We start from the raw sequence: 24,236 nt of genomic DNA, 5'->3' as shown, positions 1-24,236 counted from the left end.
GTTGCAAAAAATTATGAGGCCTGGATATCAGGACACCATGTTAAAACCTTGGAAGAACTGCACCTCCTCATACAAATGGAGCAGTTCTTGGATGGTGTTCCTGAGGACATCACACGGTACATACAAGATGGAAAACCCAAAAATCTCGCTGAGGCGGGGGAGATTGGAGCCAGATGGATGGAAGTGGCAGAAAGCAAGAAAGCTATGGTCAAGGGGAACGAATACCCCAGGGGGCACACTGACCATAAACCCTACAACTGAGGACAGCCAAAGACCCCACATACAACCCAAGTAAAGCCACAGACGCCCTATTCTTCCACCTCACCAGTCTCCAGTAACTCACCTCGACCCAGTGACCCATCAGATGGAAGATGCTTTAAGTGTAATAAACTGGGACATATAAAGGCCAACTGTCCAAAGAACACCATCCGAGTGCAATTCATTACACCACCATCACCCAAAAGATCCCCAGGCCCGGATGCCTCTCAAATACCCTTGGAGCGGAGGGAAAATTTGAGAGTGGGTGGAAAGAAGGTTACTGCGTGGATAGACACGGGGGCACAAGTGTCAGCTATCCACCAATCCTTCGTAGACCCCAAATTCATCAACCCAAAGGCCCAAGTGACAATTTACCCCTTCATGTCACAAGCTGTAGACTTGCCTACAGCTGAACTGCCTGTCCAGTACAAAGGCTGGTCAGGAATGTGGACTTTTGCAGTCTATGACAATTATCCTATCCCCATGATACTGGGGGAAGACTTGGCCAACCAGGTGAAGCGGGCCAAGAGAGTGGGAATGGTTACACGTAGCCAAACCAGGCAAGCTTCCAGAACCATTCCTGTTCCTGAGCCGTCCACAGGCGCCCCGTCTGTGTTACCAGCGACCCAGACAGAGGTAGTGGACCCGGATTCCATACCAACCACTGAAGCAGCCACAGCACCTCCAGTCCCAGGCCTGGAACTGGAACAGCAACCAGCACCAGCAAGTGCAACCACATCTTCAAACTCAACGCCAGAGGGCGCCAGTGAGCCAAAACTGGCAGAAGCAACAGACAGCCATACCCAAAAGGCTCAGCAAGAGCCTGAAATACCCTCAGGTGCGCCAGCGGAGAGCGGTTCACCAGCAACGGAAATAACCCCATCACCTACATCGCTTCCAGAGGGACCAAGCCCAAGTCCCCAGTCTGAGGAAGAACTGGTGACCCCAGCCTCAAGGGAACAGTTCCAGACTGAGCAGGAAGCAGATGACAGCCTTCAGAAAGCTTGGACGGCGGCATGAAGCACCCCACTCCTCTCAGCTCTTCTAATCGATCCCGGTTTGTTATCGACCAAGGACTTTTATACAAGGAGATTCTTTCTGGTGGACACCGGGAAGAATGGCAGCTGCAAAAACAGTTGGTGGTTCCAACTAAGTACCGGGGGAAGCTCTTAAGCTTAGCCCATGATCATCCCAGTGGCCATGCTGAGGTGAACAGAACCAAGGACCGGTTGGGGAAGTCCTTCCACTGGGAGGGGATGGGCAAAGACGTTGCCAAGTATGTCCGGTCTTGTGAGGTATGCCAAAGAGTGGGTAAGCCTCAAGACCAGGTCAAGGCCCCTCTCCAGCCACTCCCCATAATTGAGGTCCCATTTCAGCGAGTAGCTGTGGATATTCTGGGTCCTTTCCCAAAAAAGACGCCCAGAGGAAAACAGTACGTACTGACTTTCGTGGACTTTGCTACCCGATGGCCGGAAGCAGTAGCTCTAGGCAACACCAGGGCTAACACTGTGTGCCTGGCCCTAACAGACATTTTTGCCAGGGTAGGTTGGCCCTCCTACATCCTTACAGATTCAGGATCTAATTCCCTGGCAGGGACCATGCAAAAACTGTGGGACACGCATGGGTTGAACCACTTGGTTGCCACCCCATACCACCATCAAACCAATGGCCTGGTGGAAAGGTTTAATGGAACTTTGGGGGCCATGATACGTAAATTCGTCAACGAATACTCCAATAATTTGGACCTAGTGTTGCAGCAGTTGCTGTTTGCCTACAGGGCTGTACCACATCCCAGTTTAGGGTTTTCACCGTTTGAACTTGTGTATGGTCACGAAGTTAAGGGGCCATTACAGTTGGTAAAGCAGCAATGGGAGGGGTTTACGCCTTCTCCAGGAACTAACATTCTGGACTTTGTAAGCAACCTACAAAGCACCCTCCGACACTCCTTAGCCCTTGCTAAAGAGAACCTAAAGGATGCTCAGGAAGAGCAAAAGGCCTGGTATGACAGACATGCCAGAGAACGTTCCTTCAAGGTAGGAGACCAGGTTATGGTCTTGAAGGCACAACAGGCCCATAAGATGGAAGCATCATGGGAAGGGCCATTCACAGTCCAAGAGCGCCTGGGAACTGTGAACTACCTCATAGCATTTCCCAATTCCTCACTAAAGCCCAGAGTGTACCATGTTAATTCTCTCAAGCCTTTCTATTCCAGAGACTTACAAGTTTGTCAGTTTACAGTCCAGGGAGATGATGCTGAGTGGCCTGACGGTGTCTACTACGACGGGAAAAAAGACGGTGGCGTAGAAGAGGTGAACCTCTCAACCACCCTGGAACGTCTGCAGCGGCGACAAATCAAGGAGCTGTGCACTAGCTTCACCCCATTGTTCTCAGCCACCTCAGGACGGACTGAACAGGCATACCACTCCATTGACACAGGAATGCTCACCCCATTAGAACCCCACCCTACCGGGTGTCTCCTCATGCCCAAGCTGCTATAGAACGGGAGATCCAGAACATGCTACAGATGGGTATAATCTGCTCATCTACCAGTGCATGGGCATCTCCAGTGGTTCTGGTACCCAAACCAGATGGGGAAATATACTTTTGCGTGGACTACCGTAAGCTAAATGCGGTAACTCGTCCGGACAACTATCCAATGCCCCGCACCGATGACCTATTGGAAAAGTTGGGACGGGCCCAGTTCATCTCTACAATAGACTTAACCAAGGGGTACTGGCAAGTACCGCTAGATGAGCCTGCCAAGGAGAGGTCAGCATTCGTCACCCATGCGGGGGTGTATGAATTTAATGTCCTTCCTTTCGGCCTTCGAAATGCACCCGCCACCTTCCAGAGGCTGGTAGATGGTCTACTAGCAGGACTGGGAGAATATGCAGTTGCCTACCTCGATGATGTGGCCATTTTTTCGGAATCCTGGCCCGAACACCTACTACACCTGGAAAAGGTCTTTGAGCGCATCAGGCAGGCCGGACTAACTGTTAAGGCCAAAAAGTGTCAAATAGGCCAAAACAGAGTGACTTACCTGGGGCACCAGGTGGGTCGAGGAACCATAAACCCCCTACAGGCCAAGGTGGATGCTATCCAAAAGTGGCCTGTCCCAAGGTCAAAGAAACAGGTCCAATCCTTCTTAGGCTTGGCCGGGTACTACAGGCGATTTGTACCACACTACAGCCAAATCGCTGCCCCACTGACCGACCTGACCAAAAAGACCCAGCCAAATGCAGTTAACTGGACTGATGAGTGTCAAAAGGCCTTTACCCAACTTAAGGCAACACTCATGTCTGACGCTGTGCTCAGGGCCCCGGACTTTGACAAGCCATTCCTAGTAACCACGGATGCATCTGAGCGTGGTATAGGAGCAGTTCTCATGCAGGAAGCAACAGATCACAACTTCCATCCTGTCGTGTTTCTCAGCAAGAAACTGTCTGAGAGGGAAAGTCACTGGTCAGTCAGTGAAAAGGAATGCTACGCCATTGTGTACGCCCTAGAAAAGCTACGCCCATATGTTTGAGGACGGCGGTTCCAGCTACAAACTGACCATGCTGTGCTAAAGTGGCTTCATACTGCCAAGGGAAACAACAAGAAACTTCTTCGTTGGAGTTTAGCTCTCCAAGATTTTGATTTTGAAATTCAGCACATCTCAGGAGCTTCTAACAAAGTAGCTGATGCACTCGCCCGTGAGAGTTTCTCAGAATCTAGTAGTTAAAAAGTGTTCTTAAAATGTACAAGTCTGTTAGTTATATACATAGTGGTATATGTAAAGGTGCATGTGTTGTATTACTCTGTTTATTTTAAAGTTCTAGAAGGAAATCGCCGCCAGTGAGCTTCCCCACTGTCTGCAATTTGGGGGGCGTGTCATAAACAGATAGCTAAGGGTTAATCTGTCTTTCATCTGGAAAAAAAAGTAACCTGAAGCACCTGACCAGAGGACCAGTCAGGAAACAGGATTTTTTCAACTCTGGGTGGAGGGAAGTTTGTGTGTGAGTCCTTTGTTCTTGGTCTTCTGCCTGACTCTCTCTCAGCTATGAGAAGGATTTTTCTATTTCCTGCTTTCTAATCTTCTGTTTCCAAGTTGTGAGTACAAAGTTGGTTTGTTGTTTTGTATTTACATGTCTATAGTTGCTGGAGTGCTTTGAATTGTATTCTTTTGAATAAGGCTGTTTATTCATATTTCGTTTAAGCAAATGACCCTGTATTTGTCACCTTGATACAGAGAGACCATTTTTATGTATTTTTCTTTCTTTTTATATAAAGCTTTCTTTTTAAGACCTGTTGGAGCTTTTCTTTAGTGGGGAACTCCAGGGAATTGAGTCTGCGGCACCAGGGAATTGGTGGGAGGAAGAAGTCAGGGGGAAATCTATGTGTGTTAGATTTACTAGCCTGACTTTGCATTCCCTCTGGTTGAAGAGGGAAGTACTTCTGTTTTCCAGGAGTGGAAATAGAGAGGGTGGACTCCCTCTCTTTAGATTCACGGAGTTTGCTTCTGTGTATCTCTCCAGGAACACCTGGAGGGGGGAAGGGAAAAGGTTTATTTCCCTTTGTTGTGAGACTCAAGGGATTTGGGTCTTGGGGTCCCCAGGGAAGGTTTTTGGGGGGACCAGAGTGCCCCAAAACACTCTAATTTTTTGGGTGGTGGCAGCTTTACCAGGTCCAAGCTGGTAATTAAGCTTGGAGGTTTTCATGCTAACCCCCATATTTTGGATGCTAAGGTTCAAATCTGGGACTAAGTTATGACAGGGGGTTCCTCTGAACTCTATGAATCTGATTACCCTGTAAAGTTATTTTCCATCCTGATTTTACAGAGATGATATTTACCTTTCTTTCTTTAATTAAAAGCCTTCTTTTTAAGAACCTGATTGATTTTTCCTTGTTTTAATATCCAAGGGGGTTAGATCTGCACTTACCAGGAACTGGTGGGGAGAAAGGAGGGGGAATTGTTAATTTCTCCATGTTTTAAGATCCAAGGGTTTGGATCGGTTTTCACCAGGAACTTGGTGGAGAAGTCTCTCAAGGCTCCTGGGAGGGAGATAGTCTGGGGGTATCATGGTATAATTCCCCACTCTGAACCTTAGCGTCCAAAAGATGGGGTACCAGCATGAATTCCTCTAAGCTCAATTACTAGCTTAGAACCTGTAGCGCTGCCACCAACCAGAAATTCCAGTGCCTGGTACACTCTGGTCCCCCAAAACCTTGCCTAGGGACCCCCAAGATCCAGACCCTCTGGATCTTAACACAAGGAAAGTAAACCCTTTCCTTCACTGTTGCCTCTCCCAGGCTTCCCCTCCCTGGGTTACCCTGGAAGATCACTGTGATTTAAACTCCTTGAATCTTGAAACAGAGAGGAAAATCCACCTTCCCCCCTCCTCTCTCCCCCTCCCAGACTCTCCCTGAGAGAGAAAGTAATCCTAACACAGAGAGGAAATTAACCTCTCTCTCCCCCTTCCCTCCTTTCTCCCCACCAATTCCCTGGTGAATCCAGACCCAGTCCCCTGGGGTCTCACCAGAACAAAAAAAACAATCAGGTTCTTAAACAAGAAAAGCTTTTAATTAAAGAGGGAAAAACAGTAAAAATTATCTTTGTAAATTTAAGATGGAATATGTTACAGGGTCTTTCAGCTATAGACACTGGGAATACCCTCCCAGCCTAAGTATACAAGTACAAATTAAAATCCTTCCAGCAAAATATAATTTGAACTCCTTCCAGCCAAATACACATTTGCAAATAAAGAAAACAAACATAAGCCTAACTCGCCTTATCTACCTAGTACTCACTATTCTGGACATATAAGAGACTGTATCAAAGAGATTGGAGAGAAACCTGGTTGCACGTCTGGTCCCTCTCAGAACCTAGAGAGAACAACCACCAAACACTAACAGCACACACAAAAACTTCCCTCCCTCAAGGTTTGAAAGTATCCTGTCCCCTGATTGGTCCTCTGGTCAGGTGACAGCCAGGCTCACTGAACTTGTTAACCCTTTACAGGCAAAAGAGACATGAAGTACTCCTGTTCTATTAACCCTTAACTATCTGTTTATGACGGGGGGAAGGTAGACAGAGTTTCCCAAATAACTCTTCAAGAATTTGGGTGGTGGCAGTAAAACCAGCTCTAAGCTGGTAATTAAGCTTAGAGATTCTTATGCAGGTCCCCACATCTGTACCCTAAAGTTCAGAGTGGAGAAGAAACCTTGATAGTACCACTCTCTGTGATTTCTACCATAACTGCTCCATGTTTCATCAACAGCAATAACATGGAAGGTGAAAGGACAGTAATTCTCCATTTCCTGCAACCCCTGCAGAGAACCCTCTAAAAGGGTCTCTGTGCACAGATAGCCCCAGCAAATTGCATGGGAGTACAACACAGGCTCTCCTATCACATAGCCTTTTCATCAACTCCAGACTGAGGATTTGATTCGCTCCAACACTCGTCTGGAAAGAAGCCTTTTCCTTCACAAGCAATTACTTAGATTACCAAGAGAGTTCTCTTCTGTTTCCGAGGAAGACACAGGAAACAGTGAGCAGAGGAGACAAAAGCTACAGAGCAAGGCACCACTGGGAGTTGAATCCAGGATCTCCTGTTTACAAGGCAGGTGCTTTAGCCAGCTAAGCCATGGTGCCTTACAAGTGAGGTTTTTTCTTTTTATGAGAAGAGATACAAAAAAAGGAGCCTGACAGACAAGCCAGGTTCAGCAAGGAAGAACTGGGAGGCCAAGCCTGGATCTCCTGGTTAATACGAAGGCTCTTCAGCCAGCTCTGCCCAAAGATCACTATCTAGAGGCCACTTCCCACAGAGACCGATTATAGTTACAGACCCATCCTGAAATTAGAGCAAGATACTTTAAAGCTTTATCTCACAGTAAAATAACACAATTCAAACATGTCAGCATAGAGAAGAAAGCACTCCGTCATTTCACATTTATTGCTACTGATCTCACTGACAAACTTCCTTTTCTCAGTGCTGCTCCCAGCACTTTAGGGAGCTCTTCCTCTTCTCCCTTCCAGCTGTGGTGATAAAACTGCAACAGCTCCCCAGGCCAGCTTTGCTCTTTCACTTACATCCTTCACTTCTTCGGATGAAGCTCTGTCTGCCCCCAGTTTAATCCATAGCTGAGAACTCAGATAGCAGCAGCTAGTTACAAAGGTTCAATTCCCATTGCCATCAGTGGGAGGTTATCCTGGCCTGCCAGGACTGCAGGATTTGGCCCATGATCAGTCAAGGTGCTACAGCAGCTGCACTCTTACTTGGTGAGTTCTGCAGCCTATTACCATACTCCTCTGCCATAGTCTGCAGGGCGGCCTGACTTACTGAGAATCTGGCAGAAGAGAGACCCTGGAGTAGAGGAGGAAAATATCCTCAACACTCACTGCTAGCAGGAGCAGTAAAGGTTTGGTTTGTTTTTAAAATTCTTTCCCTGCTCAAGCCTTTAATCATTCCTGTGGCTCTTCTCTGAACCCTCTGCAATTTATCAGGGAAAAAAACCAAACCAAACCAGCCTTGGCCAGCTGTGGGTTTTTAATTGTACTGCAGACATACACTTGGTGTCAAAATCCCAGCTTTCTCCTCAGGGAATCAAGCCCTCATCCCCCACCTGAGAGGCAGGGAGAGTCACCACCGTATTCATGAGGTTGAAATTGACAACTGCCCCTGCATAGGGACATTGGGGAATGGCTTGTCCAGCTCCTAAGACAGCCTTGTACAAACATTGTCCCCATCAAAATGATCCAGGGCTTTTAAAATAAAAAGAGAAAAAACTAAATCAAAACCAAGGAAACCGCCATCGACCTCCCCACCACACACAGTTTGGGTCTCAATTTGTCTAATCAAATGTTGAGGCAATAAAACTCTCACTGCTATTGTCCAGAAACAAACCTAAACCTCCCATGCAATACCTGGGACATCTATGCCTGACCCACCAAGGCCTCAGCTCCTTTGATGAGATTTCCAGCTGCCCAATCCTGCTGCTATTCCAGGGGAGCAATTCCTGAGTCCTGTCAGCAGTTATCTCAGCCCCGTTCTGTGCATCACAGGTTTCCCTAGGAAAGGGCAGTGAATGGTTCTAGGGTCCAGTGATCCTCATTCAAATCAAGCTAGAACCTGAGACTCCTTCCCCTTTCCCAGGCTGTGGGAGGGGAGGCATTTCAAAGAGCTCTTGGAGCTATAGCATGTGGCTAAGGAAAGAGAAAAAGCCTCATATCCCCCTCTGCTTTGGGTGCTGGGTTCCTCCTGAAGCCTCTGCCCCCCACCTACTGCCCTATGGCTCATCCCTGACCCTTGCTGCTGCTCCTTGCTATAGACTGTGAAAGGAGCAGAGGCAGCGCAGGAGCCTTCTGGGGACGCAGATCTGAGGCTTTGGGAGAGACACATTTTCTGAGACATCAGAGCGCTGTAAACCATGCGGCCACCCCCTCAATCGGGCCTGTTCCAGCCCTGAGTCTGGGCTACCACGATCCTGCCCACAGAGCAGGGTGCCCACAGATTGCAGCCTGAAAATAGGCATGTGACACTAACTCCTGCTTTCCCTGACAGGGTCTCCCCTAGACCAAGTGGCATCCCAGGCAAGAAGTGTCTTCGGTGTCCCCCCTACCCCCGCTCCATATCTTAAACCATTGAATACCTGATTTTTTATTGCATTTGTCACTCATTTCATGGTTTCGATGCACAATTTAGGTGCATGATTTTCTCTATCATATAAGACAATAAATTTTCATGCTAGGATGTGTAAATCTGTATTTATTCATGCCATATAAGCAAATAAAAAAAATCATTTCCTTTAACCATATAGAAACTTTTAATTTTAACCATAACTGAAGTGTACTAACATCTAGAAATGGAACTGTCACCAGCACAGGGTGGGCCAGTATTAAATAGTGTTACAGAAGGAGACAGCATTAGGATGTTAACCCCAGGCCTTTTGTTCAAAGGTCGCTTCTCTTGCCTTTCTCCCATGAACTGAAGTGCAGCAGTTGAGAGATCCAGACTAACTGATGACATTTCCAAGTGCTAAAATAGCAAGTGATGTCTGTCTTGCATTGGCCAGTGTGGACCGAGAGATGTTTTATTAAGAATAAGCTTCAAGGTGAGAAGCAGCAGCCCAAAAAGACCCCTGCAGCCGTTGAAGTAGCTCAGTTGGGAGAGTGTTAACCTAAAGGTTCCTGGTTCAATCCCAGGCTCTAGCAGGCTGTTTCATCCCTCTTTCTGCAGCTGTGGGCTGTTTCCTGGAAACACAGTGGTGCCTTTACCCCATGCAAGTCCCTCATTTCAGGCTTTACTGCAGGAAAAGGCAGCATTGCCTTCTGCACCCATTTGGCCCACCTGACCTTTCTTCTCTTGCTCTTTCTCAGCAAGGGGAAGAAAAAGTAGCTCTCCCTCAAGCTGGAGTCCCAAGGATGATGTGAGGATGACTTCCTGATCCCTGGCTCCGGTCCTCTGCTCTTCCAGCTGACCCATCGAAGAGCTGCTGCCATTTTCTCCAGTTTCGCCCCTCAGTGTGTGCCAGGGTGAGCACCACCAAAGTGCATGGAATTTGAGGGCAGGGCAGGGCAGCGCACTGTGATGGAGTTTCTGTAGTGTAGTGGTTATCACGTTTGCCTGACATGCAAAAGGGCCTCAGCCCAAAACTGGGCAGAAACATGGTGGCTTCCTTTAAAATCTAAGATTAGAAGGGACCTCAGGAGATCATCTAGTCCAACCCCCTGCTCAAAGCAGGACCAATCCCCAGATTTTTACCGCAGTTTCCCAAATGGCCCCCTCAAGGATTGAACTCACAATCCTGGGTTTAGCAGACCAATGCTCTAACTACTGAACTATCCCACCCCTGGCTGTCCAGCAAGGTACCCCTCCCTCTGCCACTGGCCTGGTACCCCTCCCTCTGCCACTGGCCTGTCCCTGGGATAACCCCAACCCCCACATGATAGAGGTGGTGACATCAGTGGACAAAGTACCTTGGCCAGGGCCAGCTCCAGACACCAGCTGACTGAGCACGTGCTTGGGGCGGCATTTTGGGGCGGGGTCGTGCTCGGGTTTTTTTTGTTTTTTGTTCAGCTGGGCGGCACTGCAGGGGCTTTTTGTTTGTTTGTTTTTGTTTTGGCCGGGCAGCACTCGGGGGGGTGGGGGGTCTTGGGTGGCGCGGCACTCGGGGGGGGCGGGGCTTGGGCAGCATGATGCTCGGGGGGGTGGGGAATTGCGCAGCATGGCGTTTGGGGGGGTGGGGCTTGGGCAGCATGGTGCTGGGGGCTTGGATGGCACAGCACGGTGCTCGGGAGGGGCAGGGGGCTTCGGCAGCGCAGCACTCAGGGGGCAAAGACTTGGGCGGTGCAGCACTCGGAAGGACGGGGACTTGGACGGTGCAGCGTGGCGCTCAGGGGGTGCGGGAACTTGGGCAGCGTAGCGCTCAGGGGGACATGGGGCTTGGGAGGTGTGGTGCTCGGGGGAGGTTCCGCAGCGCTTGTGGGGGGGTGTTACGGCAGAATGGTGCTCTTTTTTTTGCTTGGAGCAGCAAAAGAGCTAGAGCTGGCCCTGGCGTCAGCCTGGGGAAGCTAGAGGAATTAGGACAGTCACCTTTTGAACCCTTGTGGCTTGGTCTCCTCTGCCCTGGGAGGTTGGCCTACTCTTCCTCCTGGCTTCCTTTGCGTGACTTGCCAAAGAAGGAAGTGAGGCAGGAATAGGGTAAAAGAGGAAAGTCAAACTGAGGAAGGCAGGGCAGAAGCTAAGTGCCTCAGTGAGGCTAAGTGGGGTTAGTAGAGTGCCACCATTCATTCTGCAAAGCCTGGGGAGGTGCGGTTGGCTGCTGGGAGGTAGAATCTGTGCCTGGCTCTTGGCATCCCGGGGGTGGCTACTTGCAGCTCAGGAGAAGAAGTGGGGTTCTGGGTGGAAGGAAAAGAAGCAATGGTGAGTCCTAGTGGGCTGCTTTCTGGCAAGATGGTTTTCCAGTTTAGGCTTGGGAGGAGCCTGCAAGCTGTGGGTGGAGTTGTTCCACTGAGAACTGCTGCTCTTGTCTTGCAGATGTAGGGGTGCCAGTGACAGCTTGTGATGGGGCAGGTGCTGGCTTGAGTGAACGGGATATAGGAAAGCCCAGCCTGCCCCACTGGGGCCAAGTCCATTGCTTGTCTCCTGTGTTGTGACATCCAGAATTAAATCTTCCCAGCATGTGCTGTGGCTCATGTATTAAGCCTGGTTGCTGCCAAAGTAGCTCAGCTGGGACTGCATTAGATTGAAGATCTGAAAGTTTCTGGTTTGATGCCAGGCTGGTGGCTGGGGGCAACTGTGTTGGTAGTTAAGGGGCAGCAAGTGGGATTGGGAACCGGGGTCTGGACAGTCCCCATGGGGGACACGTGCTCCGCCCTTCCTGCCCTGGCAGAGAACAGGCATCTCCTCCCATCCCCGCTCCAGGGCAGCCACGTTCTGGGGAATGACCCAGGGCAACAATTTCCCACCTAAACAATGGCAAATCGCTGCCGATAAAATGGGTGGGAAAATGCCCCATATCGGAGAGATTTTAAATTGACATTTGAGACTCATGGAGAAAACTGGGGAAATCGGGGGAGCCGAGAGAGCTGATCACTGGGGGGTAAAGAGGGGAATCTCCCCGGATTTTATAGCCCCGTGTGAAACACCGAGCGAGAAAAGGGCAGAACTAGAGAGAATTTGTATCAAGGGCGAGAGGCAAGTGGCACAAACAGGGACAGGATCCAATTAACTCCCCTCCCCGCCACCCCCCCCCCGGGAATTTCCTGGCTGCACAGAGACAGTTCAACCCCGCCCCGCGTCCTACTGACCTTCCCCCCCCCCAACTCCGGCTTCTCCCCCTACCCGCCTGACATCCCACAGGGGACCCCCCCGCCAGGACCCAGGCTCTGCCCCCCCATCCCAGCGGGGCCGGGACAGCTCCTGCTGCAGCAGCTCCCAGGCTTCTCCCAGGTTCCCCGGGGCAGAGTCACTTTCCCGCCCGCCCCCAGCGCTCCCCCCCCCCCGGGTCTCTCACTCACTGGTTCACACGGAGGCAGCAGCAGAAACATCAGCTTTATCCTCCCGCCCCCACCGTGGATGGCACGGAGCATGCGCACCTCCAGCAGCTGAAACTCTCCTATACCTGGGACGGAGAAGACGGAAGCGCCCCGGGGCAGGCTGGGAGATGTAGTTCCTGCCTCTCCCTGGACCGGAAGTGACGTCAGTCGGAGCCGGGGAAGGGTTTGTGCTTTTGCAGCTCTGAGCATGCGCAGATCGCGGCGGGCGAGACCTTGCTTAGCTGCAGCCTCCAGGTACCGGAGCGAGCCCCGGGGCCGGGCGGTGTCTCTGCCCAGTGTCCGTGGGGGGGATCCGGCATCTCGCAGCGCCGGGATCTGCTCCCGGGGGGCAGCGCCCGCGGGGGGGCTCGGAGCTGCTGTCCCCGCAGGAGCCCAGCGCCTCCCGGGCCCGGCCAGGCTCTGCCCTGGGGCCCCACGGAGAGGCCCGGCCCCTCTGGGGTCCCTGCGTGGGGCCGGGGGGGGAGAGACCGGGCTGGGGGGAGACCTGGGAAAGGGGCGCTTGGAAAATGTCTGTGCAGCCCGGACATTGCCGAGGGGGGTGGAGAAGTGCAGGTGACCCCCCAAGGAGCGGGGAGAGAAAGGGGGGGGCTGAGATCTCCACGGATTTACCGCTGCCCCCTCCCGTGGGGACCCCCCATCCTCTCCCATCCTGCCGCCTTTCTCGCTAGAGAGAAACGAGCAAGATCCAGGGTGACCCCCCCCTTTCCTCAAATCCCTGAGAAGTTCCCTGTTCCCCTCCCCCGATTGTGCCCCATTTTCTCTTCGCCAATGGCCAATTCAAATCTCAGGTTTGAGGTGTTTCCCCCCATTTTTACCTGCAGTGATTTGTCCTTGGTTAGGTGGGAAATGGTTCCCCTGAGTGATTTCTGAACTGGGCAGAGGCTGGGGGAGCTCTGAGACAGGGACACCTCTGGGCTGGGCTGGGGGGGGCCACTCTCTGCTGGCAACAGGGAATGGAAAGGTCCAGGAAGGGGAGGGAGAAGCAAGTGTCCCCTATGGAAATGACCCAGCCCCAGGTTTCCCCATCCAGCTACTTCCCCTCCCCCATCCTGCTCAACCCAGCAGTCCCCCCACTGCTTCCTAGTCACATTCCCAGACCCCACTGTCAGTCCCTCCCCACAGCCAGTGACCTTCTGGCTCCAGCCTCACTCCTTTCCTCTGTAAAATGACATCACCCAGGGCTCCCTCCTGCCCCTGTGAATGTGAGGCAAGAAGAATCCGTCTCATTCTGTTGTTGATTGAATATCTCTGTATAATCCCCTCAAATTCCCCTCCTTTCTCTTGAACTGTTGAATGGTGACACAAAATCTCCCCAGATGTTGGTGCTTCTTTCTTACATTGGCAAGTATTTAGTTTGTGCCCCATTTTCTCCTCAGTTCTGAAATACTGATATCAAATTCTTGAAAATCTTCCCGCTTTTCTCCCCAGGTGTCTGACTGAGATCAGAGCTCATATCATACGGAGCATGGCTCAGGCCTTGCCTGAGATCAGGTCCCCCAGTGTGCCGGGCACTGCACAAACCCTGACCAAGTGTGGGGCACTGGTTGTGCCAGGAATTGCACAGACCCCTACAGAGAGCAGGGACCTTGTTGTTCCTGGAGCTGCAGAGACCCCAGCTGAGATCTGGGCCCTGTTCTGCCAGGTGCTGCAGAGACCCCAACAGAGGTCGGACCCCACTGTTGTGACAGGTGCCGTGGAGACCCCAAGTGAGATGTATGCCCGTGTTGTGCTGGGCACTGCAGAGACCCCATCTGACATCAGGCCCCCCATTGTGCCAGGTAAAACAGAGACCTGGTCCGAGATGAGGGCAGGGGACTGGACTCGATGACCTCTCGAGGTCCCTTCCAGTCCTAGAGTCTATGAGTCTAGAGTCTATGAGTCTATGAGATCACAGCCCCCCTTTTGCCAGGCAGCTCCCGACGATGGTACAGATTTGTGCCTCCATTGTGCTGGGCACTGCAGAGACCCTGACAGAGATCCTGCCCCCACATTTTGCCAGATGCTGCAGGGGCCCTAAACAAAATCGGGGATCCTGTAATGAGAGGAGTTGCAGAGACCCCGACTGAGGTCAGGCCCCCTGTTGTGCAGGGTTCCTGCACAGACACTGACCAAGTTAACTGGTGCTGAACAGACAGCAAGGGTATCTCTACCCTGCCATTAAAACCCCCCAGCAGGCCCATGCCAGCTGACTCAAGCTCACGGGGCTCAGGTGAAGGGGCTGTTTAATTGCAGTGTAGATGTCTGGGCTCCTTTCCAGTATCAGAAAATATTGTATTAATATTTGCGATGAGAGCATGACTGTTTCTAGTTGACTCATAGATTTGTTTAGCATCTTAAAGCTGAGCTGTGTGCGCAGATAATATGCATGGAAGAGGGATAATTTTGTAAGTAGAGTGGGTCTCTTCTGTTAACTCCTGCTCCAGTCCTGGTATGGTTTGCAGGTGTGGAGGGGCTGGGCCAGTCCAGACTAAAACAGCAGGGATAGCTCAGTGGTTTGAGTATTAGCCTGCTAAACCCAGGGTTATGAGTTCAGTGCTTGAGGGGGCCCCTTAGGGATTTGGGGCAAAATCAGTACTTGGTCCTGCTAGTGAAGGCAGGGGGCAGGACTTGATGACCTTTTGAGGTCCCTTCCAGCTCTTTGAGATGGGTATATCTCAAATTATTATTATTATAACCCCTTCTGTGCCAGCGTGGGGTTTATATTGCCCTTCACAGGCACCTGGGACATACCCCCTGTCAGTGTTGTACAGACAAAACTACACAGGATCTTTTCAGGGGGCAAGACAAAGATGCCACATTTATGATGATAATAATCTGATTTATGACCAATAACTAATATCTTAATCCTTATACACAAACATTATACCTAATACCTATACACATACACACATCCATCAGGGTGCAAGGGACTGGACTACAGTTCTGCAGTTTCTGCATAGTTACCAGTCCTGAAGATAGCTTAAGTTGATGGCTTAATTTTGCAGCTTGGGTTCGTAGCTTGTGGCGGCTAACTGGGGTTTGAATTACAATATGGCAAACAGTGAACAAAAGTTACAGTATAGACCAGTTAGTGAATGGTGAACAGAAGTTACATTAATAAAGTGAACAATTAAAAACAGTTTCATTTATCAGCCCTACATCAGCCCCATACCTGATGTGATGGGGTGACCCAGTGGCAGCATTGCCTTTGAGGGTGCTGCTCCGACTCCCTCCCCTCCCCTTTTACTGCCACTACAATGCCTGTCACCTTCACTTCCTGAGGAGTGACCCCAGAAGGTGTGTTTTGTTATCCCTCTCCCTACCCCCCCAGGAGCCATTGTGCACCCTCTGTCACTCACCTCTGTCTCAGGAGACAAGGCGGGTCATGGAGTGGGGGTGATGCTATGCTGCAGATCCATCATCACTGAAGGAGTGGCAGCCTTGACCCTCCTTGAAGGTTGCCAGGATGCGGATGTGCACTGGAGGAGAACTGGGGCTTGACTGAGTCCACAGACCATTTGGCCCACGCTGTGTTCCTGTAAAGCCTGCTCTGCAGTGCTGCAAATTGCTGCTGGTGGCGTTGTGCCCGTAAGTCTTTGTAACGCTGTCTCTAGTGACTCGAGAGCATGAGCACCAGCCTCAGGCAGACTGGTAAGAAGCAGGGAACAAACCCCAAATTGGTTGTGAGATCTGTATGGAGATTTCACCACCCAAGAATCCAGTGTAAACGCTTCAGGCTCTGTAACAGCATTAACATGGAAACACAGACAGTTCCGTTGGTTCCTCCCATGTATCTCACCACACAGGAGAGCCAACCTTTGTGACAGATGGTCCCCTACACCCCCAACATGCTATAAAAACTCCATGGCCCACATAGATCACAACTGGTATTCTGCATACAAAAGCCAGGGCTGGCGTTAGGGGGTTGCAACCATGGCAGTTGTCTGGGGCCCCATTCCACAGGGGCCCATACAAAGCTACATTGCTTAGACTTTGGCTTCAGCCTCGGGTGGTGGGGCTCAGAGCCCAGGAGTTCAGCACCACGTGCTGGGACTTCAGCTTTCTGGCCTGGGCCTCAGCGAGTGTAATGCTGGCCTTGTTTGGTGGCCCTCCTGAAACCTGCTACTGGCCCCAAGCGGGCCCCCGACTCCTGGTTGAGAGCCACGGCCACGAATCACAGCAATGTTCAGGTTACTGCCAGTCCCAAAGGACCAGTCACTTCCTTAGGTCAATTGAATCTTACAAAGATAACGCTTGTAGCCAGTCCTGTAATAACCTGTATTAAGATTTATTTAAAAGGAAATGAGAGTTGTTTACAAAGCTAAAGCAGGTTAAAGCAGATGCAGACAAGTTAAAGTCTTAAATTTCAAAAGGTAATGGAAGCTTCTATAATAAGCAAGCTCTACATATTCTTTAGGACTAACCCAGAGTAATCAGCTCGGGATCTCTTGATTATGCCTAGAAGCTTTGCCCCCCAGAGTCCAAGCAGCATACAGATAATCAGTTCCTTCTGCATGGGGTTTTTCATCCCCTTCCTACCATGTGCTCTGAGCTGGAAACTCAGCTAATGGGAGGTCAAGAGCACAGCAACAGTCTTGTGTCTTCTTTAACATCCCATAATAGTTCATCTGGTGTTGATGTACCTTTCCTGCCAGGCAGGGTGTAATGCATTCTGTTGCCAATCAGCACTTCGCATAGGTAACATCTTTCTCCTGTCTAGTGATTTACAGAGCCACAGAGGCTCACAATGCAACTAGTCAGATGCTAACCCAGGCAGCAACTCATAAGCATTCAATGAAGTCCAAGCACTAAACACATCCTTATGTTCACAGTCTGTATGAGGAGTATCTACTCATTTGGACTCACTGGGGAACCACAGAAAGAAACAAGATGTGCTGCGGCAAGAAGGCCCAGTCTCAGAGCCCCCAGGGTCACTCTTCCCAAAAGCTAAAACTAGGCCCAGCTGATGACAGGGGCACTCCAGGAGAGACTGTATAAAGGCTGGAGCATCAAATAACTTAGTTAATCTGAGAGAGCTGCCTTGGGGACAGTGACAGAGAGAATCCCCAGAGTGACTCCTTTGATTCTGCTCTTCTCTGGCCTTTGGTTCATAGAGTCACAGAAGTGGAAGGGACCCCGAGAGGGAGCTAGTCCAGTCCCCTGCACTCAAGGCAGGACGAAGTATTATCTAGACCAACAGTGACCAACCTGAGCCTGAGAAGGAGTCAGGATTTACCAATGTACATTGCCAAAGAATCACAGTAATACGTCAGCAGCCCCCCATCAGCTCCCACCCATGGGAAGCCACAGTAATCAGCACCTCCCCCTCCCTCCTCACACCTCCCGATCAGCTGTTCATGCTATGCAAGACACTCGTGGGGGGGGGGGCGGGGAAATGGAGTAAGGGCACTGCTGGCTCAGAGAAGGGAGTAGGAAGGGGTGGAGTAGGGGCAGGGCCTGTAGCTGAGTCGTGAGCACACCCAGCACATTGGAAAGTTGGTGCCTGTAGCTCCAACCCCGGAGTTGGTACCTATACAAGGAGCTGCATATTAAATTCTAAAGAGCCACACGTTGACGACCCCTTATCTAGACCATCCCTGAGAGCGGTTTGTCCAGCCTGCTCTTAAAAATCCCCAAAGATGGAGATTCCACAACCTCCCTAGGCAATTTATTCCAGTGCTTAACCACCCTGACAGTTAGGGAGCTTTTCCTAATGTCCAACCTAAACCTTCCTTGCTGCAATTTAAGCCCATTGCTTCTTGTCCTGTCCTCAGAGATTAAGAAGAACAATGTTTCTCCTTCCTCCTTGAAATAAACTTTTATGTACTTGAAAGCTGATCATATCTTCTCCAGACTAAACAAACACAGTTTTTTCAGTCTTCCCTCATAAGTCATGTTCTCTAGACCTTTAATCATTTTTGTTGCTCTTCTCTGGACTTTCTCCAGTTTTTCCACATCTTTCCTGAAATGTGGGGCCCAGAACTGGACACACTACTCCAGTTGAGACCTAATCAGTGTGGAGTAGAGCGGAAGAATTACTTCTCATGTCTTGCTTACAATACTCCTGCTAATACATCTTGGAATTATACTTGCTTTTTTTGCAACAGTGTAACACTGTTGACTCATATTTAGCTTGTGATCTGCTGTGACTCCCAGATTTGTTTCCGCAATACTGCTTCCTAAGGCAGTCATTTCCTGTCTTGTATGCGTGCAACTGATTATTCCTTCCTAAGTGGAGTACTTTGGATTTCTCCGTATTGAATTTCATCCTATATACTTCAGACCATTTCTCCAGTTTGTCCAGATGATTTTGACTTTTTAATTTTATTCTCCAAAGCACTTGCAACCCCTCCCAGCTTGGTATCGTCCACAAACTTTGTAAGTGTACAGAGAGACTCTGCTACTGAGAGGGTTTCACTATGTCTCAGAGGGTTACACCCTGATGACAGGGGGCTACGCCTGTACTGGAATAAGGTCACTCTGTGCTTCACAGTGTGGCAGAATCTAGAATGTCCACTACCAGGGAAAATTGCTGGGAGGAATCGACATGTGGAAAGGACAGAAACCCTGTCTGAATTCTCTCACATTGCCCTTCTCGCCCTGGCAGGCTACAGATTGTCCACATTTTGCCTCAAATCATCCCATCCTCCCAGGGGGAAGGAAATGGCTGCAATGGAGCTGGCTCAGGTAAGAGATTCTCAGAGAGCTGGTGGTGGGTTCTGCTTGGGGGGAGAGGAGAAGTAAATGTATAGGAGGGTGGATTCTGCTAGAGGTAGTGGGAGGCAGGAACTATCTAGGGTGTGGAATGGGAGGGGAAAGGATGTGACAAACCTGCTAAGACTTGTGTACTCTAGGGTGTGATGGGTTGTCACCGCAGGGTGCAGTCTAGGGGGCTTCTGGGAACCGCTGTGCCCTCTAACCCTCAGGCTGGGCTGGCCCTTCTCACACTGCTTTGCTGGAGATTCAACCAGCCTCTCCAGGCCCTGTTATCACCCAGCACGACAGTAGGTGGTGCCATGCATCCAACTAAACTACCTGAGTGCTTTACCTAAGCCACAGATAGACGACAACAGCTAATTTCCCAGCGATAAGTGATAGCAAACCGATCAAAACAGATTACTTAGCAAATAACCAAAACCTCAGACTAAGCCTAACATACTATCTGGATAGAATTTGAATTAGCACTTTCTCACCGTGACTGATGGTACAAGCAGTCCACCAAGTTTCCATACGCAGGCTAGAAATCCCTTTAGCCTGGGACCTACACTTTCCCCTAGTTCAGTCTTTGTTCCTGAGGTGTTTCCAGGAGTTTTCTTGTGTGCGGAATGAGGCCAAGAGATGATGTAACACCCCACCTTATGTAGCTTTTCCATATGGCAGGACCCCTTTGTTCCAAACTCAGTTCCCAGTCCAGTTTGTGGAAAAATACAAAGATACCAAAATGGAGTTTAGTGTCATGTGCTATGGTCACGTGCCCTAGAATGGCCTGCTGAGTCATAGTAGCCATGACTCCTAGGCTGGCTGAAACATTCACAGGAAGGCTAAACTCTTCCACGGTCCATTGTCTTTCTTGATGAGCCATTAACACTGTCTGGCTTCTTTGCTGTACCTGAAAGGCTCGTTGTGGGTGTTACCCAGAGTAAGCACATTTGAAAGACAGATACATAGTCAATATCCATAACTTCAAATATGAACATGATACATGCACATAAATAGGACAATCATATTCAGCAACTCATAACTTTTCAAATGACACTGAACGTGATGTGTCTTGCACTAAATCCATCATAATTATGTCCTAATCATTTTTTAATCATACCACTATGCTGAATGTGGGGTGTAGTGTCAGGGCCTAATTTCAAGGCGCAGGAATTGGGAATGGAACTTCCTCTCTTTGTGGAACAGGAAATAACCCTCCAACCAGGGCTGGGTCAATTTCCCAGACTCCCAATGCTGGAGCCTGAATCTACTGACACTTCATTAGTTAACACCACCCCCAATCTTTGTGGCAACTGCAAACTTTATCAGTGATGATTTTATATTCTCTTCCAGGCCATTGATAAGAATGTTAAATAGCACAGAGTCAAGAATCAATCCGTGTGGGAACCCGCTAGAAAGAAATCTGCTCAACCATGGTTCCCCATTTAAAATGATAGTTTTTAATCTATGTAATGTATGCTGTGTTTATTTTGTATCTTTCTAGTTTTCTAGTCAAAATGTTGTGCCAATCTAAGTCATATGCCTTACAGAAGTCTTGGTATATTACATGAATACTATTAGCTTCAACCCAACTTTTGATCTCATCCAATAAGGATATCCAGTTAGTTTGATTGGATCTGTTGTCTCTGAACCTTTGTTAATTGGTACTAATTATATTACCCTCCTTTAATTCTTTATTAATTAAATCCATATTTGCTGCTCCATTATCTTGGCCAGTACTGATGTCAGACTCTCACTCTTGTAATTAGCTGGGTCATCTCTTTTACACTTTTTAAGTATTGGCACAGCATTAGCTTTATTCCAGTCTTTTGAAATTTCCCCAGTGTTCCAAGTCCTAATTAAAATGAATATTAACAGTCCTCCACACTCCTCCACCAGGTTTTTCAAAACTCTTGGATACAAATTATCTGGACCTGCTTATTTAAACCTGTCTATCTGTAATACCTGCTGTTTAACATCCTTGTGAGTTATTATTGGGATGGAAAGACTTAATCTTATATCTTATATGACTTAGGATATCTGCATTAATTTAATTTATCTCCTAGAACTGGAAGGGACTGTGAAAGGTCATGGAGTCCAGTCCCCTGCCTTCACTAGCAGGACTAAGTACTGATTTTGCCCCAGATCCCTAAGTGGCCTCCTCAAGGATTGAACTAAACCCTGGGTTTAGCAGGCCAATGCTCAAACCACTGAGCTATCCTTCCCCCCTGTACATCATCTGTTTTTCTCCAAATCCAGGAGTGAAATATTTATGGAACACTTTTACCTCTTCTGCATTATTTTTGATAATTCTACCATTTCCATCTAGTAATTTACCACTACCATTGTTAGGGGTTAATTTTGTACTTAATATACTTTTTAAAAACTTCCTTCTTATTTTCATTGGTTGATCATTGATTTCTGATAGATTCTCTTACCAACTTTCCACAGTTCTAACTTTCTAACTTCTATTCTTTGCTATTGACTTCCTCTTTCTTTCATATATTTAATTTGGAGAGTGCTGGGATTCCTACATCAGGGTCCAGAGACAGCCCCATCTCCTAGATTTAGCCTGGGCTAGTAGGTATGTGATAAATGTGATGACCCTGCCTCCATCTGTCAGCTGGGAGACGCAAAGGTTCTCTCTTTCTACCCTCTGATGCCTCCTGGCTGCTCTAAGCAAGGTGGGATGGGGTCTGTTAACATGTGCCTCCCAGAGCTTCCATTTACCCGTGCTGCTGTTCTATGAATAGTGGGACTGTGAGTGTGGCAGCAGGTCCTGAGTGTTGGACTCTTTCTCTTTCAGGGGCCGGTGACCTTCGAGGAGGTGGCTGTGTATTTCACCAGGGGAGAGGGGGCTCTGCTAGACCCCACTCAGAGAGCCCTCTACAGGGACGTCATGCAGGAGAACTATGAGATGGTGGTCTTGCTGGGTAAGGAGTCCTGTCCCCTGGGTTATTAGAAGCTGTGTGATCTCTTAAGAACCTGAGTAGTAATAACGTTATACCTTTATTTGTCATAGAAGTTTTGCAGGTTTCCTTGTCCCCCTTTTTTTGCCTAGTGTCATTTTTGGATATGTGCCTTTTTGGGACCATCAGTCATTTTAAAATTGCATTTAATGTATCCTTATTGGCTATATTAGTAACTATATTAATAACTGTAGCTTTCATGCCTTTTCCTCATTTTAAGAGGAAAATAGGCTGCCTGTAGAATTCTAAATTGAGTAATTAGGTGTATGACTCATGCATGGTTTGTGTGACAGTCAGATGAGCTCTTTTAGGAGACCGTGTAATGTTGCCATTCAGGACCACACGAGTGAAGGGATAAGAGAGCCATGGGAGGGGTGGAGAAGAGGGGGGAGTGGATAATTCTGGGGTGCCAGGACATGGGGAGGGTGTGTGCAGGGTTAGAGCTAAGAGGCAGCAGGGAGCTAGGAGGTAATGAGAGATGAGGAGAAAATACAAGAAGTTCCCAAGGTGCCGGGAGGTTGTGATGGCTGAGAGTAATGGGAAGAAGGGGACGGGAGTGTGGAGGAAGGCACCCAGGAAGTTGTCTGCATGGGTCATTGGGGAGAGGAGAGGTTTGGGGATCTAGAGCTGTGGAGGATCCCAGACCCTGGCTACCGATGCTGAGTCCTTGCTGTATCCTCTCTCCCATAGCAGGGCCACTACTCAGGCACAAATGGGCGCTTTGTTGATGATGTCACAGGGTGGTAATGTAGCCTGTACAATTTTTACACCTATAAGATTACATATTCCAAAGGCCTTCACACCAGTTGGGTTTATCTCTATACGCCGATACAGTCTGTTCCCCAGTGTTCCATTTCCAGCTCTGATGCCGCAGAGCCTTGCCTGTATCCCGGTTCTCATTCCCCCCCAACAAAGATTCGACATTCGTGGGGCCTCATCCTGACTTCTGTGTCCAGTTTTGGGCCCACACTATAAGAAGTATGTGGAAAAAATGGAAAGCATCCAGCGGAGGGCAACAAAAATGACTAGAGGACTGGAACACGTGACTTTTGAGGAGAGGCTGAGGGAACTGGGATTATTTAGTCTGCAGAAGAGAAGAATTAAGGGGGATTTGATAGCTGCTTTCAAGTACCTGAAGGAGGGTTCCAAAGAGGATGGATCTAGACTTTTCTCAGTGGTAGCAAATGATAGACAAAGAGTAGTGGTTTCAAGTTGCTGTGAGGAAGGTTTAGGTTTATGTTGGATATTAGGAAACACTATTTCACTAGGAGAGTGGTGAAGCACTGGAATGAGTTCCCTCGGGAGGTAGTGGACTGTCCTTAGAGGTTTTTAAGGTCAGGCTTGACAAAGCCCTGGCTGGGATGGTACAGGATATGGCTACACTTGCAGCTGTACAGCGCTGTCACGGGAGCGCTCCCACGGCAGCGCCTTGAAATGTGAGTGTAGTCGCAGTGCCAGCAGGTACTCCATGTAGCCCTGAGGATTAATCTGTTGGTCTGTATAAATATCTTTCTTATGAATTTAAGTATTTGATGTAATAGGCTTATAGATTTATATTAAGAATAAGTTTGGCTGAAATGCAAAGAAACCTACAGGTCAAACATCCTGTATGACGCTAAGGCAACTTCAGCACATTTTGGGACCCTTACTCAGAAAAGTAATAATAGACAAAATACCTACGCAGATGTCTGGAGACCTTTAACTGAACCAAGAACAGTAAAGGGTGGGAAAAGGGGATTTTTGCCCACAAATCTAACAAGTACACCACAAACATGTACATACCTGTCATTCATATGCACATAAATGTTAGCCTATGAGGCAGGTGTACCCTAACTTTTCCGTGGGGGAAGATGAAATTTGGGCATAGGAGGAAGAATTTCCAACTAATGCTCTAAAAGGTGAGACAGTTTACCATTAATCAGGCAATTCTGCACATCTATCTGCTCGTGTCTACACCTTCATTGCCTCCATCTTCCACGATCCCTCATCTACATATCGATGTCATCCATTTACGATGGCTGTTAATTATTAATAGTCCGTAGTTGTCATGGTATAATTCCCCACTCTGAACTTTAGCGTCCAAAAGATGGGGTACCAGCATGAATTCCTCTAAGCTCAATTACCAGCTTAGTACTTGTAACGCTGCCACCAACCAGGAATTCCTGTGCCTAGTACACTCTGGTCCCCCCAAAACCTTGCCCGGGGACCCCCAAGACCCAGTGCCTCTGGATCTTATCACAAGGAAAGTAAACCCTTTCCCTCACCGTTGCCTCTCCCAGGTTTCCCCTCCC

The 24,236-nt window shown here is 49.0% G+C and overlaps 2 protein-coding genes and 1 non-coding gene across 22 annotated transcripts in view; 1 reads left to right on the top strand and 2 right to left on the bottom strand.

The window, feature by feature from the left end:
• The window catches only part of LOC127036722 (butyrophilin subfamily 1 member A1-like), a 294,970-nt gene extending 282,617 nt beyond the window's left edge, over positions 1–12,353 (bottom strand). For all 19 annotated transcript variants that reach the window (XR_007770210.1, XR_007770209.1, XM_050927882.1 and 16 more), the window contains exon 1: positions 12,260–12,353. The gene's annotated coding sequence lies outside the window, so the exon portion shown is untranslated. The remainder of the gene's footprint in view (positions 1–12,259) is intronic.
• TRNAT-UGU (transfer RNA threonine (anticodon UGU)) lies at positions 6,819–6,892 on the bottom strand. The gene has a single exon. It is a non-coding gene; the product is annotated as a tRNA-Thr (tRNA).
• Positions 12,354–12,482: 129 nt separating the features above from the next.
• The window catches only part of LOC127036682 (zinc finger protein 436-like), a 155,280-nt gene continuing 143,526 nt past the window's right edge, over positions 12,483–24,236 (top strand). The window contains exons 1-3 of one of the 2 annotated variants that reach the window (XM_050927793.1): positions 13,375–14,076; positions 18,885–18,964; positions 21,783–21,909. In XM_050927793.1, coding sequence (XP_050783750.1) covers positions 13,764–14,076; positions 18,885–18,964; positions 21,783–21,909 — 520 coding nt within the window. In that variant the 5' untranslated portion in view covers positions 13,375–13,763. Of the gene's footprint in view, positions 12,533–13,374; positions 14,077–18,884; positions 18,965–21,782; positions 21,910–24,236 lie in introns of those variants that run through there. The other variant, XR_007770205.1, reaches the window with a different exon arrangement.

This window comes from Gopherus flavomarginatus, chromosome 18, assembly GCF_025201925.1.
Source record: "Gopherus flavomarginatus isolate rGopFla2 chromosome 18, rGopFla2.mat.asm, whole genome shotgun sequence".
In the NCBI taxonomy this organism is placed as follows: Eukaryota; Metazoa; Chordata; order Testudines; family Testudinidae; genus Gopherus; species Gopherus flavomarginatus.
The sequence above is the reverse complement of the archived record's forward strand: the minus strand, read 5'-3'. Positions and strand labels throughout refer to the sequence as shown.